Raw genomic sequence first — 17,217 nt, forward strand, 5'->3', positions numbered from 1 at the left:
GTGCCTGATATAAAGCACACTTCATCACATCTGCATGACACATATTAAAAGGACTATAGTGTTTGATTTTATTTGTGTTTGATTGTATCACATTCCAAGGCTACTTACAAATGGTGTTGCACCCATTGTTGCTTATTTGTTTTTAATAACCGAGCATATAAAAACACAGAATACTGCTGATGTCTTTGACGAAAGCAAAAACTCCTTAGAGAAAGAGAGTTGAACCTGACCAGGCAACCTAGAAAAAATTAAGGAGAAAGAGACAGCAAGAGAAGGATGGAGGTATGGGCACTTTTGATTGCTCTGCTGGTGGCTCTTCTGATTCTGCACTACCTGAAACAGCTCTGGTCACGCAGGCATTATCCTCCAGGACTTCTCCAGCTTCCTCTCATTGGAGCCATATGGAGGTTTGGATTCAAGATTGATGAAAATACTCTCATTCAGGTACTTATTGCTTCGTAATAACTCAGTCTGATGCCAGCAATTGTTTTATCTATTTCCCCCAACAATTGTGATATTTCAGCTTCAACGATGGCATGGGTTAAAATGGTAAATGCCATAAGCCTCCGTTGTCAGAAGCTGTAAGCAATACAAATAATAGTAATAATGTAAATAGTATTATTATTAATATTGCAAAGCACAAAACCAGATAAAAGTTGAAAATACGCATTAAAAACTACAGATCAAAAATATTTATTGTATACTGTTAAACTGAGGAAGGAGGAGAGAACACCCTCAAAGGAAGAATGCTTTATGAAAATCTTGGAATATGCAGAGATGGCAAAAATTGATAAAAGATACAAATTTAGAATCTTTTAAAGAAGATTAGAAAACCTTTCCGGTCTACATAAAAAGTTATTTCCCATATGCAAAGACCACAGTGGGGTTTAAACTGTAAGAAAACAGCAGAATATATTAAGAAACATGTTAGAGAGGATCAAATTAGATAAGATGGAACTTTAAAATGCAATAGTATGTAATTCGAGTTATAAACACTGATATTGGGTGAGTGGGAAATCACTTGTTTTGTTGAATTGGAATATAGTGGTACCTTGGGTTAAGTACTTAATTTGTTCTGGAGGTCCGTTCTTTTTCTTTTTTTTAATAATGTTTATTAAATTTCCAGTTAACAAACCAATCATATCACATTAATTCCAAATTATACCAATACATAATAAACTCCAAATATTTAGCCGAATTTTAAATTTTTTGGTGGGGTGCCCATGCTTTGAGTTCAGAAAGGGTCCAATCATCTCATATTTCTGCTCCTTTGATGTTCACAAGTCCCATCTTTCCATCTCTTTGTTGTTATCCTTTACAAATCCCGTCTTCCAATCTTCTTGCTGTTATCATTTTTCTTCTTAATAACCTCTGAGTTATCTCCACAAGCGAGTTGAAGCAAACATTATTATAGTCCTGTGTGGATTTTCACGCTGATCCAAAAGTCCTATTCAAACGGCAGGCACCATTTCAGCAGTTCCCATAAAATACAGTCTAAGCGTCTGCTCATTAACTTTCCCAGACCAGTTGCTCCATAAATCAGCCTTTCTAGGGGAGTACTTGCCAAATCAAACGTAGAATTCAGATATGATAACAGAACACTGGCTCCCTCCCCCTTTGACTGTAAATCTTGCAACAAAGTATGTCTCATAATGGCGGTTCCCAATTAGAACTGCATCATCCAAAAGCCTTTTGTTACCTTTCCAGATCTTCCGCAAAACAGAGCCTTTAGTTGATAATTTTATTTCCACACGGTTTATTTTCCCATCTCACTTGCTATCAGTCATGTGGCGGTTCTTCTTGGGGAGGGGTTGTTAGGTAAATCATATTGAAAAAGAGAAAAGTTTTCCCCCCCTTTCCGATCCGTTTCAACATACCGACATAGTTGTGATTCTTTGATGTAGTCTTCTGTTCAGTCCAACCCGTCACTCAGCTTCTCAGTGGTCGATTTAATTAGCAATCAGTACACCCTTTCCTTCGCTCGAAACATGTGCATTTACTCTTCTCCAATTATTTATCTTGAGCAATGCAACTAGGATCACAATCAGAAGTAGCATCCAGGAGATCCAAAAACTCACTCGAGGGCTTTCCGTCCAGTGCCCCCACTCCCTCCTTCCTTCGAACTCGGGGGTGATTTATTGGCGACTGCGGACGAGGCAGCATTTTCCCATCCCCTGGGAAAACTCGGGAGGCTAATTTACTCCCATCATTAGCCTCTTAACCTGCCCGTTCTTACCCTGAAACTGTTCTTAACCTGAAGCACCACTTTAGCTAATGGGGGCTCCTGCTGCTGCCGCGCCGCCAGAGCATGATTTCTGTTCTCATCCTGAAGCAAAGTTCTTAACCCGAGGTACTATTCCTAGGTTAGCAGAGTCTGTAACCTGAAGCGTATGTAACCTGAAGCGTATGTAACCCGAAGTACCACTGTATAATTGTTGAGTAACAAATGTAACTTTCTATATGGAAAATTTCTATATTCCAATTGTTTTGTTAATTGGACTATTATTATTATTAACCACCCAATAATACGCCCCCACAGAAAAAAATCAGATTTTAAAAGGGCATAGGATGTCAATGAAATCAACCAAAGGCCTAGTTAAAAAGGAAGGTTTTGCCAGGTGAACTTCCCTGGTGAGAGCATTCCACAGATGGGGAGTCACTGCAGAGCAGGCCCATTCTTGTGTTGCCACCCTCTGGACCTCTTATGGAGGAGGAACACAAGGAAGGGCCTCAGAAGATGATTTCAGGGTCTGGGTAAGATCATATCGAAAGAGGCGGTCCTTGAAGTATTGTGGTTCTGAGCCATTTAAGGCTTTCTAGGTCAAAACCAGCACTTTGAATTGGGTCCAGAAACTAATTGGTAGCTGGTGCAGCCGGACCAGGAGCGATGTAATCTGCTCTTGTTCCGGTGAGCAACCTGGCCACTGAATTCTGCACTAGGTGAAGTTTCCAAACTGTCTTCAGAGGCAACCCTATGTAGAACACATTGCAAGTAATCTTACCTTGAGGTTACCAAGGTTAAGAAATGTAACTTTCTATATGAAAAACGAATAAAATACTATTAGAAAAAAAAAGACAGACCACAGCATTCATTCACAGCAGCCTCTCAACAGGTACTAACCTCCATGCCCTATTCAATCTTTTTCACTCAAACCAGAAGCACTTATAAAAAACAAATTATAAACTAAAATACCAAAATCTTCTTAAAGGATCTCTGCGGTAAACTAGGGTTGCCATTTTTTAGGATATTGTTGAGCTTTTTCCATTGGGTTGCCACACATCTCAGTGTTCCTGACATTTTGCCGATTCCTGTCAGGACATGTCAGGAATTTTCCTGATGTATGGCAAGCTTACAGTAAGTGCTAATCTCCAGTTACAGATAGGTAGCCGTGTTGGTCTGCCATAGTCAAAATAAAAAAAATCCTTCCAGTAGCACCTTTAAGACCAACTAAGTTAGTTCTTGGTATGAGCTTTCGTGTGCAAGCACACTTCTTCAGATACACACGTGTGTATCTGAAGAAGTGTGCTTGCACACGAAAGCTCATACCAAGAACTAACTTAGTTGGTCTTAAAGGTGCTACTGGAAGGTTTTTTTTTATTTTGCTAATCTCCAGGTAATACTCTCTCCAAGATTACAAGGGCAGGGCTGTGAAATCAGCTTCAGAGAGTCATTTAGAAAGCCATGAAACTAATTTCACTTGGAAATGAAGTCTTGCTACCACTTACAAGTTGACCCATAGAAAATACAACGTTTTATGTTGCCTTGTGTTTTCCCCTGATTTCACATAGCTACCCATGCTGCCATTATCCTACTTTGTATGGTTTTGTGATTTTCAGTATTAATCAGAATCTTGCCCCTTTATACTAGTTTTAATGTGTGTCGTTCATAGCTGCTTGTTGAAGGGCACTTATCTCCAAAACACATTGTGTAACACAAGAAGCTGAATTCATAAAACAGCTTATTACAGTATGTTCTTGATCTTGTCTTCCTTTTGTTCTATTGCATGTTGTGACATGGCCTAGAACAGGTATGTCCAACTTTCAAGAGACTGAGGTCTACTCCCACTATAAAAAAACTGGCAGTGACCTACCAAATTTGTTGAGCTTTTTTAGGGAGCCAAAGTTCTTGAGCTTTCAGGGGGGTTCGGGGCCCCCCCAAGATCTACCACAGACACAGCGTGATGTACTAGTAGATCATGATCTACCTGTTGGACATCCCTGGCCTAGAATGCTGTGTACTTCTCCCCTTCCAACAGACGGAAGGGCAACAAGTTCAATTGGCGATGAAGCAGGAGCACACCAGCCTTTCTCAACAGCAGCTCACGTGTAACTAGAGAAGACAAGAGACAAACAGAACAGGCACCTTTCCATTGCCTCCTCCGCAAGCATTTACTCTTTGTCAGACCATAGTTTATTTTATTTGTTTGTTTCTTAAATACAATTATGAGCCTTTTTTCAGCAAAAACTCTTCAAAAAATACAAAATTACTCAACCATCGGATATGAACATATTAACTTTTAAAACATTGGAATTGGTAATAATCTCTAGTCCAGACATGTATCATCTTAATTCCTTGCCATATATTTGTATGGTGGTGATGCTCCTGCTGTAACCCACCGTGGGTCTGAAAGCTGACCCAGGACTCTAGCCCAGCCTATGCCAACCTGGTACCCTCCAGATATTTTGGACTACAATGCCCATATGCCCCAACCACCATGGCCAATAGTCAGGGATGGGGGGAGTTCTAGTTCAAAAGCATCTGGTGGGCTACAGGTTCCACATCCCTGCACACACACAGATTGTGGCAAGGTCATTTTCTGGCAATGACTTGTGCATCTTCTTGTCTGCCGCAGGAGGGCTGGTTACTATGAAGTGTCTCTGCTGCTCTCATCCTAGGCAGAGGCAACATGGCTAGGAGGGAGTAAAACAAATGGGTTGGAATTCTGGGAGGGAGGGAGGTAGGTAGGGAGGGAGGGAGGGAGGGAGGGAGGGAGGGAGGAAGGAAGGAAGGAAGGAAGGAAAGGAGGAGGAGGAGGAGGAGGAGGAGGAGGGGGAAGGATGATAGCAAGAGAACTGCATATAGTGAGAAACTGCAGAGGTGAGGGAGGATGACGTTCTCGTATTAAGTTGAAATATCCAACTGCATTTTTTGAACACATCATTCCTCTCTTCTCTTTTGAACCAAATGGTAGCTGGGAAAGCAACATGGAAATATTTACACCATATGGTTAGGACATCTACCCATTGTAGTACTGTCTGGATTCCAAGCAGTGAAAGAAGCGCTCATTGACCACTCTGAAGAATTAGACGAGCGACCTGAGACTCCTTTCGTTAGGACTCTGATAAAAGGAAAGGGTAAGTAGTGAAGAATAAGAATTTCTACTGGTATTTTCCTAAGATAAAACTTTTAAAGGGCTGTCCAGAAAAACAGAACAAGGTTCTCTATTACTGCTGCACACAACGGTAAATGCATTACCTAGGAGCCAACACCTAGGGGCTGAGGTCATTCAGAGTGGCTAGTTCTCATGCTATCAAATGACACATTCATTTGGGTCCATGAAAACCTGGCTTCAGCACATGTGAAGATTTGATTGATTATGACATCTCTAAGAAGCACAAAAGACTGCTTCTCTCAACAAGCTCTTCCAACAAGTTTTGGGCATGGACTCATGTGGCAAATATAACATGTGAACTTTGCAATCACATAGTTGCTAACATCATTATACATTATGAATTGCTTCTTGCATGTATGTCTCAAGGTAACTTACAGAGATATAAAAACAGTTTAAACTATGAATGAATTTATTAATACGGTCACAGACCAGCGCCAACACACACAACATCACAGATCATAAAAAATATATATAAAAAATACAAAGGACAATATAAGTATAACAAGCATTTAAATATATAAAATTAAAATTAATTATTAGCATGCCCCCTGCTATTAACATTTGGGGTTTGGTCACCATGGGATACCACTTGCTTCCTGCGACTAATTGCAGCCGCACAGAATTTGGCTACATTTAATGTAGTCTTGGGATTCTTGTCCTCTAGCAGTGGTTCCAAACCATGGTGTTCCGACTCTTTCCTGGACTTCCACAAAACAGGTGCAATAAAAGTCGAACGTATGTCCTCATAAAGACGACAACGTAACAGTACATGTGAAGCAGTCTCAACCTCCAATGAGCCACAGGGGCAGACCCGCGCTGTGTATGGTTTACCCTCAAATCTGCCCTGAAGTAAGGCAGAAGGGAGAACGTTGAATCTGGCGAGGGTAAAAGACCGTCTGTATTTGGGTACCTGAAGACCTGACAGATAGTTAGCTGGAGAAAAACCTCTCCCATAGTCCCTTATTGCAGGATGTTTGATCATTTCACTCATGTGGCATTGTAATTCTACGTCCCAGATACGCTGGCGAATTGTGGTCCTAGCTTTCTCGAAGCCTGTGGCTATCAGGGTCTGCTGTGGGATCCCCAAGCCTTTAAGCTTTTCCAGCAGTGTAGCTTTCCATCTGGATTGGTAGGTATCCAATAAGGTCAAAGGTGCCAGCCCAACCGGGAAGAAAATAAGCTTTAGTCAGTAATGGATCTTCAATATCCATATCCGGGTACTGATCGGAATTTGCCCAACCTCCAAACGGACCGCTATGTTGGATACGCAAGAGGGGATCCCCAGCAGGCAGCGGAAAAACTTAGTTTGAAATGCCTCTAGGAGAGTAAGGTTTTTAAAACTGCAGATCTGGGATCCATATAACAATTGTGGTAGTATTTTGGCAGCAAAGACCTGGGAGGCTGCCGGTATGTACTGGCCTCCTTTCCCATAGAAGAATCTTATTAACGCTTTGGTAGATCTTTCTGCATTTGCAATAGTATTATTAATCTGAAAGTGCCAGGAGCCCCTTTCCTGGAAGGTTACACCCAGGTATTTAAAGGTTGCTACCTGTTCTATTAAGCGGTTGTCTATTCTCCATTTGTGCCTCCTCCTTTTTTTGGAGAACACCATAACTTTGGATTTGTTGTAGTTAATTGTTAATTGTTCGATGCTGCAGTATTTGGTGAAAGATCTCAAAAGTTTTCTTAATCCAACACAAGAAAAAGAAATTAAAACTGTGTCATCCGCATATAAAAGGACCGGGAGGGGCGTACCAGCCAATTTGGGGGGATGGGCATTTTCTTTCTCCATGTTTCCTACTAGCGAGTTGATATAGAAGTTAAATAAAGTAGGCGCAAGGACACACCCTTGCCTGACCCCCTGATGGATTTGGATTTCCTTGGATAGGTGGCCCTGTCGGTCACACCTTACCCGGATCCGTGTATTTTCATATAGACTGTGGATGAGATACAGTAGGCGTTTGTTTATATTTGCGGCGCTTAGCTTTCCCCAGAGCCTGTCCCTCGGTATTAAATCAAAAGCAGATTTGAAATCTATAGAGGCCACGTATAGGGAACCTCCTTTTCTTGATGTATATTTCTCCGCAAGATGTTGGAGAACAAGGCCCTGGTCTAAGGTTGACCGATTTGCCCTAAAACCAGCCTGTGCTTCTGAAAGAATGTGGTCTTGTTCCAACCAGTCCACTAATTTGCCACATAGGTGGGCAGCGTACAATTTGCTAATGATACTTAGGAGGCTAATTGGCCTGTAATTAGCCGGGTCTGATCGGCTCCCTTTCTTGAATAAAGGGATGATGATTGCTAATCCCCAATCCTCAGGGATAGTGGCCGATTGGTCTATGCTGGTAAATAGGGCAGCTAGCACAGGGGCCCACCATTCAACATTAGCCTTAAGGAGTTCCGGTGTAATGTTGTCTACGCCGGGTGCTTTTCCAGGTTTAAGGGATTGGATGAGCCTATAGATCTCTTCAGTTGCTACTGGGGGCCATTCGGCGACAATATCACTCGGAGCTGGGGGCAGGGCCTGCAGATGTTGATTTGATGTATATAAAGATAGAAAGTAAGCCTCCCAAATCCCAACTGGTATAGTATAATCAATTTCAATCTGGGAGTCTTGCCAACTTTTCGCGACTATTTTCCAAAAGGTGGCTGAGTCTTTCCTTCGAGAGGCCTCTAATAAACGTTGCCACTCCTCCCTTTGGGCCTGAAGCTTTTTCTTTTTAATCAGATCTTTATATTTACGTTTGGCTTCGAACCATTCCGCGGGAAGCAAGGGTAAGTTCGCTGATTTGTAATTCCTGTACTTATCCAGCAAAGAACGCTTTGTAGCAATACATTCCTGATCAAACCAGGGTTTGGATTTGTTGGGGAATATAGGTTGGCGAGATGGCTTTTTTTGGATCAGGTGGGGTTGCAAAAGTGAGATCAGCTCCTGGAACAAGATTATTCTAGATTCAGAACATGGTGGGTTTAAGAGATTATCTCTTCTCATGAGGAATGTGTCCGAGTATAGCCTTTCATATGTTTCGGCATTCAGCTTTTCGGACCATCTAATACGTGAGTATCTCAACTCCATGTTGGAGGACCTGGGGGCTTCAACTTTATCATTGCAAAATAAGTCTTTTCTTGCATCCAGGAGGAGGCAGAGCGGTAAATGATCACTATCAACCCTCTCCTCCACTTTGCACTCAAGGGCTCTATTTAGGAGATTAAATGATACCATAACATAGTCGATAGTGGAAGCTCCTGCATTTGATATAAAAGTAAATTCCCCACAGGTCTCCCCATTCTTGCGCCCATTTAGTATGACCAGGTCCAGCTTGTTAGAAAGCCGCAATAGGCACAAACCTGCATAATTACATCCCTTGTCTTTTGAGAGTCTGGTGGGTATAAGGTGGTTTTCTTCCACAATAGGTGGCGAGTCGTGGAAGTGTGCATATAGTGCTTCGTCAGACTGGCCAATTCTGGCATTAAGATCACCAGCCACTAGCACTGAAGCTGCAGGGGTTTGAGTCATCAAACCATCAATGTATGTTTCCAGCCCATGCCAGGTGTTTTTAATCAGCTGCTTGCCTCTTTGGGGGGGAAGATATACATTAATCAGTAGCAGGGTGAAGAATCTACTTTTCACTAGTAAGGCCATAGCCAGGTGTTTCAGTGTCTCTAGCTTTACTAAGGACGCCCTCAACCTTGTAGATATTAAAATGCCTAGGCCACCCTTGACTCTCCCCCCTTTAGTGCTTGGGGAACCTGTGAGGGACATTGAGGAAAAGCCGTTAACTTCTAGGTCTCCTGTGAGCCATGTCTCCTGTAAAAATACTATGTCGTAGCCTTGGATAAATTTAACAAAGGATGGGTCAGCTGCCTTTTTTTGCCATCCTGCGATATTCCATGATAAAAAGCTAAGGTTGGCTTTACCAAAATCCACTCCTTGTCAATTATCTTCCAGGGTACTGTTGGAGTTTACCATTCTACGTGGCAGCCGTCTGTCATCCTTCCATGGAGAGCTGCCCAGGAGTTCTATGGTGTCAGATGGTAAATGTAAAGTGCTCACATTGGTAGACACTGGGCCTTTGCTATACAAGGCCTCCTCCTGGGGGTATTCTACCTGGTTGTAGCCTAATTCCGCTTCATCTAAGTATCTCATTTTGGACCAAAAGCCTGGTGAGGTTTCCTTGGGCATGTTTTTCCTTATAGGGAGCGATGCATTGTTCTCCTTTGTAAGTTGTACTTTCTTGATTGCGGGTAGATTAATCTCTGCCTTTATCTGAAGGTTACGTGGTCGACAAGCCGCTGAATCGGGTTCTTGTGAGATGATTATTTTGGAAGGGCTCTTGCTCTTACTTTGGACGTCCACCTTAGTTTCCTTATGTAAGTCTTTCCCAGCCAGCTTGTTTCTTAGCGTTTCCAATCTTTCTAGTATTGGATAATCATAGTTTAGAAGTCCCGGGTCCTAAGTAAGTCAGATTATCCTCTACCAGGACCAGGGCCTTCTCAGTGATGGCTCCGACCTGGTGGAATGCTCTGTCCCATGAGACCAGGGCCCTGCAGGATTTAACTTCCTTCCGCAGGGCCTGTGTTGTTGTTGTTGTTGTTTAGTCGTTTAGTCGTGTCCGACTCTTCGTGACCCCATGGACCAGAGCACGCCAGGCACTCCTGTCTTCCACTGCCTCCCGCAGTTTGGTCAAACTCATGCTGGTAGCTTCAAGAACACTGTCCAACCATCTCATCCTCTGTCGTCCCCTTCTCCTTGTGCCCTCCATCTTTCCCAACATCAGGGTCTTTTCCAGGGAGTCTTCTCTTCTCATAAGGTGGCCAAAGTATTGGAGCCTCAGCTTCACGATCTGTCCTTCCAGTGAGCACTCAGGGCTGATTTCCTTAAGAATGCCTGTAAGACAGAGCTATTCTGTCTGGCTTTCAATTTGAATTTAGCCTGATCTTTTATTCACCTTACTCCCCTCCCCTCCCCTCCCCTTTTTATGAAGATTACCCGCTCTGGGATCCCACAGCTAATTCTCCCCTGGTCTGCTCTCTGGCCCAAATAGGACTAATTTAGCCAGCTAGCCCTGGTGATCATCTAATGTTTATTGGCTGGATTTCGCCCCTAAATTGATTTTTGAATTCTGAATTTATTGTTATTCACGTTTTATACTGTATTTTATGCTGTTTTTTGTTGCATCAATTAAGTGTTTTATATTTGTTGTTAGCCGCCCTGAGCCCAGTTTTCTGAACTGGGAAGGGTGGGGTATAAATAAAAAATTATTATTATTATTTATTATAAAAGGTTTTAAAACAGTACAAAACCCAACAACAACTAAATATGGGTTAAAACAATAAAAGGTATACACCTACTGAAGTGACCTTTGTACACGACTGGGGAAGCTTGTTGGGGGGGAAAATGGCTTCCTTTTTGGGGGGAAAGTGCAGAGTCATATTCTGAATGCAGTTCCAAAGAACAGGGACATTCAGTCTGAAAGACACAATGTGAATTACTGTGGGGCTGGCCTGCCCAATAATTCCTATCACCAACTCCACAGTTTATTACTGGTGCTAAGGGCTCCTCCAGAAAACGTTTTTTAATTGCACATTCATAATGATTTGTGCTCATAATACTTTCAAGGTGGTTATATCCAACTCCATTGTCAATACTCTTTATGCCTGCAAAGATTTTGAGGTGATCATACAGTTTCATTTCCATTCTGTCACATCCTTTAACTTTCTGCTGAAAACTACAAATGCACAAACTTATTTTTGTCCCACTTTCGTTGCAATATAGTTTCCCCAGACAGAAATAATGCAGTAGAGTTCAGGCAGCGTTGCAGAAGAATTAACAAAGCAGAATATATCCACCATTGATGCATTACGTCTTGTCAAAAATATGGTGCAGAATTCACCCTCAGTAAAAAACCCCAAACCTGTCTAGCTGGACCAGTAGAAGTAGTAACTGGTTGACACCACACATTATATCCTTAAAAACAGTGTCGAAAAATTGGCTGAATTGGGTTTGTTTGGTTTTCCATACTTTTTATTGAAACTTTTCAGCAACGCTCACTAAGCAAACAAACAAAAAAAGTAAAAGAGAGAAAGAAACGCCAAGCCCTCTCTCAAACGTAGATCTTAACTCTTGTCTCACACAGAAGGGAGTGGACCCTCCCAGCTCTCACCTGGGTGCTTCCCTTTCTTCCCCCAGTCTCCCACCCTGGGAGATCTTTCCTTCTCTGCCTCTCACACAGGGTCTTTCACCAGCCGGCTATCACCTTCAAGTGTGTACCCAATAGTCCTCCTCCATTCCAGTATGGTGACTTTATTTCCCAAAAAATTCCAACCATTCCTCCATTTTTTTTTTTATAAAAAACAAATTCTTCATTTCTATTTAAACAGGAATCTCTGCACTGTAGTCATATACAGTGGTACCTCAGGTTAAGTATTTAATTCGTTCCAGAGGTCCGTACTTAACCTGAAACTGTTCTTAACCTGAAGCACCACTTTAGCTAATGGGGCCTCCTGCTGCTGCCGTGCCGCCAGAGCCCGATTTCTGTTCTCATCCTGAAGCAAAGTTCTTAACCTGAAGCACTATTTTTGGGTTAGCGGAGTCTGTAACCTGAAGCGTATGTAACCGGAAGTGTATGTAACCTGACTTACCACTGTACAATATTAAAAAATAACCCATAGTTATTTACTTGTTGTATATTCATTATTTTACACCCAGTTTTATATCTTGTGATCCCATTTCCTGTAGGCAGTGATTTTCCATCCTAATTTAGCAAGAGAGAAAGAAAAAAAGCTCCTTCCATTTCTACCACTTCCATTCTTTTCCCAATAGCATCACCAGAAGCTTGATAGATAGAAGTGAAATTTGATCGTGATGGCCTTCCATGGAAAGATCTAAACTTGTCGACATCACACTGTATCAGATACCAGTTTTCTCTTCAAAATTCAAAATGGTAGAGCTGTCGAGAAATCTCACTTTTTGCTGATACTGTAAAGTGAGCATGCCTGTGACGTCATTCTGAGCGTCTGCGCATGTGCGAGCAGCAAAACCCTGAAGTAACCTGTTCCGTTACTTCCGGGTCACCGTGGGAGGCAACCTGAAAAGATTTAAGATTTAACCCGAAGCGACTTTAACCCGAGGTATGATTGTTGTTATTTCTCACTGATTTTCCATAGGTATTGCATTATCAAATGGTCACACCTGGAGGCAACAGAGACGCTTTGTTGTAGTCACTCTGTGGAAGCTGTGGCGGGAAAAGAAAGGCATGGAGCACCAAGTAGCAGAGGAGGCCCATCAGCTCGTGGAGGCTTTTGCACGTTCAAAGGGTATGTGATGCTAAGTGATGGTGCTGAGCTGGCACATGGAGATATATTTGTGTCCTACCTCTGTCCATTTTAGAAAGGAATGTGATATGCTTTTCTTGGTTCCTAATGGAGATTCCAGCAGTTTCTCTTGGCCACCATGAAACCCCACTCTCAGTATGAACTGGACCACCTGAGCTAACATTAGTATAACTTTATTTTGCAGGACAACCACTTGACCCCTCCATGCCCATCGCTACTTCAGTCTCCAACGTGATATGTGCTGTGGCTTTTGGGCACAGGTTTGCTCTTGAAGATGAACGGTTCCAGAAGCTGATAGAAGCCATAGAATTTATCCTACAATTTGCATGTAGCTTTGGTTATGCTGTGAGTAGTCATTTCCATTCCTGCCAAACAGGTCTCCCAAGGGCTTTAATACCACAAATCAATATTCTGATAGAGGATTGTAGAAGTGAGATCAGGTTTAAATTGATCTGAGATAAGGGCTACTTACTATCTCACAGCCTGATCAATTGCTCATGATTATCATTGAGATCAAAAACACACCAAAACCCCCCATAAAAAACAACAAAAGAAGACTTTGTCCACCACAGGAGACTCTTTGGAGGGAAGATGGGACAAAAATGGAACAATGACCTTCAGAATAGGTCATCTAGAGCCCACCAAGGGGAAGAGAGGTGAACAAAATAATCTTCTCAAGAAGGGAATTACATAGTTTTGTTGCCATCATGGAAAACTAAATGTGTCTACTCTATACCCACCTAGCAGTGGCAATCATGGTGAGGCCCCTGCAGCCACCACTTGGCTGGAATTTTTTTTTAATGAAAGAGAGACCAGCAACTCAAGCACTATCACTATTGCTGAGGAAAGCAGCCCCCTTCTGTATGATCAACTAAAACCTTTCCTCAAATTTAAGTTCAGTTCTCCACATTTCTACATCCATTCCTAATCTGTAAAAAAAAAAAGTACTCATGAAACATACTTGAATTCCCCCCATCCCTATTCTCCACCCACCTCCAACTACCACAAACAGGCACTAACTTGTTCCAGGAGAGGTCCTGAGATCGTGCCCAGTTTTGAAATTATGCCGGGGAGCTGGAAAAATATTTTGAGCCATACTTTTCTTTCACATTTTCAGCTAGCGATAATTCACAGAATCCAATCATTGTGGGATTCCAGAGAAGCTATAAACACGTTCCTTCTTCTTAGTGAGACTCAAACTAATATGCTAGCCCTGAAGAATAATGCAGATCATGTTTTATAAGTGCAATTCCAAAGCACAAATGGTTTGAACAAGCTTCCTCATGGTAATGGCAGCATTTCTGCTATCTTTCCTTTAGCTTTATGAAATGCTCCCGTGGCTCATGAAACATCTCCCAGGGCCCCACAAGAAGGCTTTCTCCTGCACAGAGATGGTGCGTTCATTTGCAAAGGAGGAGATAGAGAAGCATAAGGAGAATCAGTCTCTGTATGAGCCACAGGATCTCATTGATTTCTATCTATTTCAGATGGAGAAAGTAAGTATCTGCTTGAAACCGAATGCTGCTCATTCAAGGAATCATTATATTCCATGTTATGAGTGAACAGAGAGAGGAGCTGAGGGAAGTCTGGGGGGGTGGGGGTGGGAGGGCTGGTTTTCTTTTCGAGGAGGGGAAAATAGGGGGGGAATGAGGGTGATACGTTTTTGATTAATTGTTATGTTGAAATCTTTAATAAAAAATAATAATAAAAAAATATAAGTGAATACTAATCTCTTGCCAGGACACCAATATCTCTCTCTGCCCCCCCCCAATTCCCTCATAGTCATTTTAATTGCTAAAGTGAGTTGACATCCTTCCATAGGCATCTACTAAAATAGCTAGGAAAGGATAGATATTTTCATGTACAAATGTGAATGCAAATGAGTATCTGCTTCAAAACTGTAGGCAGCGCATTCAAGGAATCATTATATTCCCTGTTATATGTGAATACTAATCCCTTGCCTGGAAACCAGTACAGTGGTACCTTGGTTCTCAAACTTAATCCGTTCCAGAAGTCTGTTCCAAAATCAAAGTGTTCCAAAACTGAGGCATGCTTTCCCATAGAAAGTAATGGAAAATGAATTATTCCATTCCAGACTTTTATAAACAAACCCTAAAACAGCAATTTAACGTGAATCTTTATATCTAATGAGGCCATTGGTCCATAAAATGAAAGCTGTAATCACCGTACTGTACTATAAAATAAATAAAACAGTATTGTGGCTGGATAAAAATTAAAATTAAAATTCTTTCTTACCTGCGCTGATGATAGTCATTGTTTGGATGGTGGGTTTTTATCCATTTCCGTAGTCACACAATCAATCAATCAATCAATCAATCATAAAATGAAGAACAAGCTACAGTCACAAAAATGAAAAAGCCACACAAACAAAAACGCAAAAAATAGCAAAAACAAAAGCACCAAATATAAGCTCCAAATATCACCTCATGACACTTCAATCGGAAATGGAAGGCTTTGATTACAATGGGGAGGGGGCAGAAATTAGCAGCGCAACAGTGAAAATGGAAGCTCAGGAGCACATTCAGATTCTGAAGCAAAGTTCTTAAACCGAAACATTGACTTCCAGGTTTGCAGCATTCAAGTTCCAAGTTGTTCGGGAACTAAGCTGTTCGAAAACCGAGGTACCAGTGTATCTTTTTTTCTGAATCTCAGTTGAAAATGGCATTGAGTTCCCTCCAAATATTTCTCATAGTCAATTTAGTTGCTCAAGTGGGTTGACATCCATCCATAAGCAAATATAGAAATGTCTAGGAAATGTGAGTGGAAAGGAGTGGAAACTTAAGTGTATTATGGGGTCTTGTTTTGGAGCATTTTTTGGATTGATGTTTATCTGACATTCAAATGTGGACTGAGAAAACAGAAAATCCAAAACAAAATATTCTTAAACTAAACTGAGGATGCCTCCATGAAGTTTTAAATTTATTTTTCTGTCAAACGAGTGTGTTGGTAATAGTAGCCTGTTGGTTTTTGGTGAGTTTACCAGAAGTCTGGTAGGGACTTCTGACAGGAGCTTTACAAGATTGTTTTTGATAGCGAAGCCTACCTCATATATTTGACATTCTTGTTCAGATAGACCTTTCCAGAAGAATGTGTAGCCTCCTTTTTCTTCCTTCAGTTGTCCCTTGCCTGCTCTTTGAGTCTCTTGAAGCACTGCAATATTGATGTTAAAACATCACATCTCTCTTGCAATGATGGCAGTTCTGCGTTCAGGATGCTCATTATCTGTGTTATATCTGTCCATATATTCCATGTTCCAAAGTTCAATTGTCTTTTACCACCGCTGGGTGGTGACCCCACTGGGCGTGGTAATCCAGTCAGGGAAAAAGAGAGGCAGACTATGTTTAGGGCACCTTTTCTAGCCTCTCCCCCATTTTGGAGTGAGCAGAGTAGATCCTAAAAAGGGCTGCTCAGTCATGGATACAGCTGCTGAGCTGCTCAACTGCCTTGTTCCTTGAGTCAGAATGACTGAATCTGTATCCACCGCCCATGTGCTGTTTCATGACTAAGGGCTTCCAGATTTCACAATCCTGCCCCTGTTACCATACGCTGATCATCATGGAACTTTTGGTGTTTGGGTTTGGGATGAGTTTTTTGGAAGATGCCTGTACGTGAATTTGTTTTATATCTGTTGATCAGTGCACACTGACCAATGAACAGTCTTCGCAGTAAGGCTCTGTTCTGATGGCATGAGTTGTCATGACAACCGGTAAATTCTTATCTGCTGCAGCTTTCATCCACCTTTACAGACGTTGTAACATACCACTTGTTATCACCCACCTGTTCTGCCGTTGATGACTTCTTGGGTCATTCTTTGTCTAGCTCCTCCCCTTTGACCTTACCGCCTTGGGTGACCCTGCTGGGAGTACGAGATTCCCAATGGCTTCACTCACAAGGGTCATAGGAATGTGCAAGCCCACTCACCACGAAAAGGTGATGATCCAGCGAGTGAGGGCAGCAACATTAAGGGGGGGCGGCGGCAGCAGCTTCCCATTTCACCTTAGGCACTATAAGAGTACACCCCACCTCTCATGAAGCACGTGTGGCCACCCTGGTATGGTAATAAGTGGGGGAAGGAAGATAAAGTGCTGAAGGACAGAATGTAATGCATGTAAATGACATGTCACTTTCCCCATTTTCAACACCAGAGCAGGAATGACCCAGAGTCCACCTATGATGAAGAAAACTTGACCCAGTGCATTTTTGACCTCTTTGTAGGAGGGTCGGACACAACTACGTGTTCTCTGAAATGGGCACTTCTCCTCCTGGCAAGTCATCCAGATATCCAAGGTGAGAGAGGAGAGCCAGGGCTTCTCTTGACCACTAGGGTGGAGCATAGTTCTTTAAAGGTTTCATAAGGAAGCCTACAATAGTGGGGTTGGAAGGGACCCTAAGGGTCTTCTAATACAACCCCCTGCAATGCAGGAATCAACACATTCCCCCCTCCAGTTTGATTCCATTCCACAGCCTG

The 17,217-nt window shown here is 42.2% G+C and overlaps 2 protein-coding genes across 8 annotated transcripts in view; both read left to right on the top strand.

The window, feature by feature from the left end:
* VWA5B2 (von Willebrand factor A domain containing 5B2) overlaps positions 1-17,217 on the top strand; it is a 250,334-nt gene that overhangs the window by 115,119 nt on the left and 117,998 nt on the right. The window lies entirely within an intron of this gene.
* The window catches only part of LOC308478361 (cytochrome P450 2J2-like), a 39,265-nt gene continuing 22,202 nt past the window's right edge, over positions 155-17,217 (top strand). The window contains exons 1-6 of one of the 2 annotated variants that reach the window (XM_081007984.1): positions 155-444; positions 5,193-5,355; positions 12,561-12,710; positions 12,913-13,073; positions 14,048-14,224; positions 16,895-17,036. In XM_081007984.1, coding sequence (XP_080864110.1) covers positions 277-444; positions 5,193-5,355; positions 12,561-12,710; positions 12,913-13,073; positions 14,048-14,224; positions 16,895-17,036 — 961 coding nt within the window. In that variant the 5' untranslated portion in view covers positions 155-276. The remainder of the gene's footprint in view (positions 445-5,192; positions 5,356-12,560; positions 12,711-12,912; positions 13,074-14,047; positions 14,225-16,894; positions 17,037-17,217) is intronic. The other variant, XM_081007983.1, reaches the window with a different exon arrangement.

The sequence above is a fragment of the Podarcis pityusensis genome (genome assembly GCF_964106645.2).
Source record: "Podarcis pityusensis genome assembly, chromosome: 5".
Lineage (NCBI taxonomy): Eukaryota > Metazoa > Chordata > Lepidosauria > Squamata > Lacertidae > Podarcis > Podarcis pityusensis.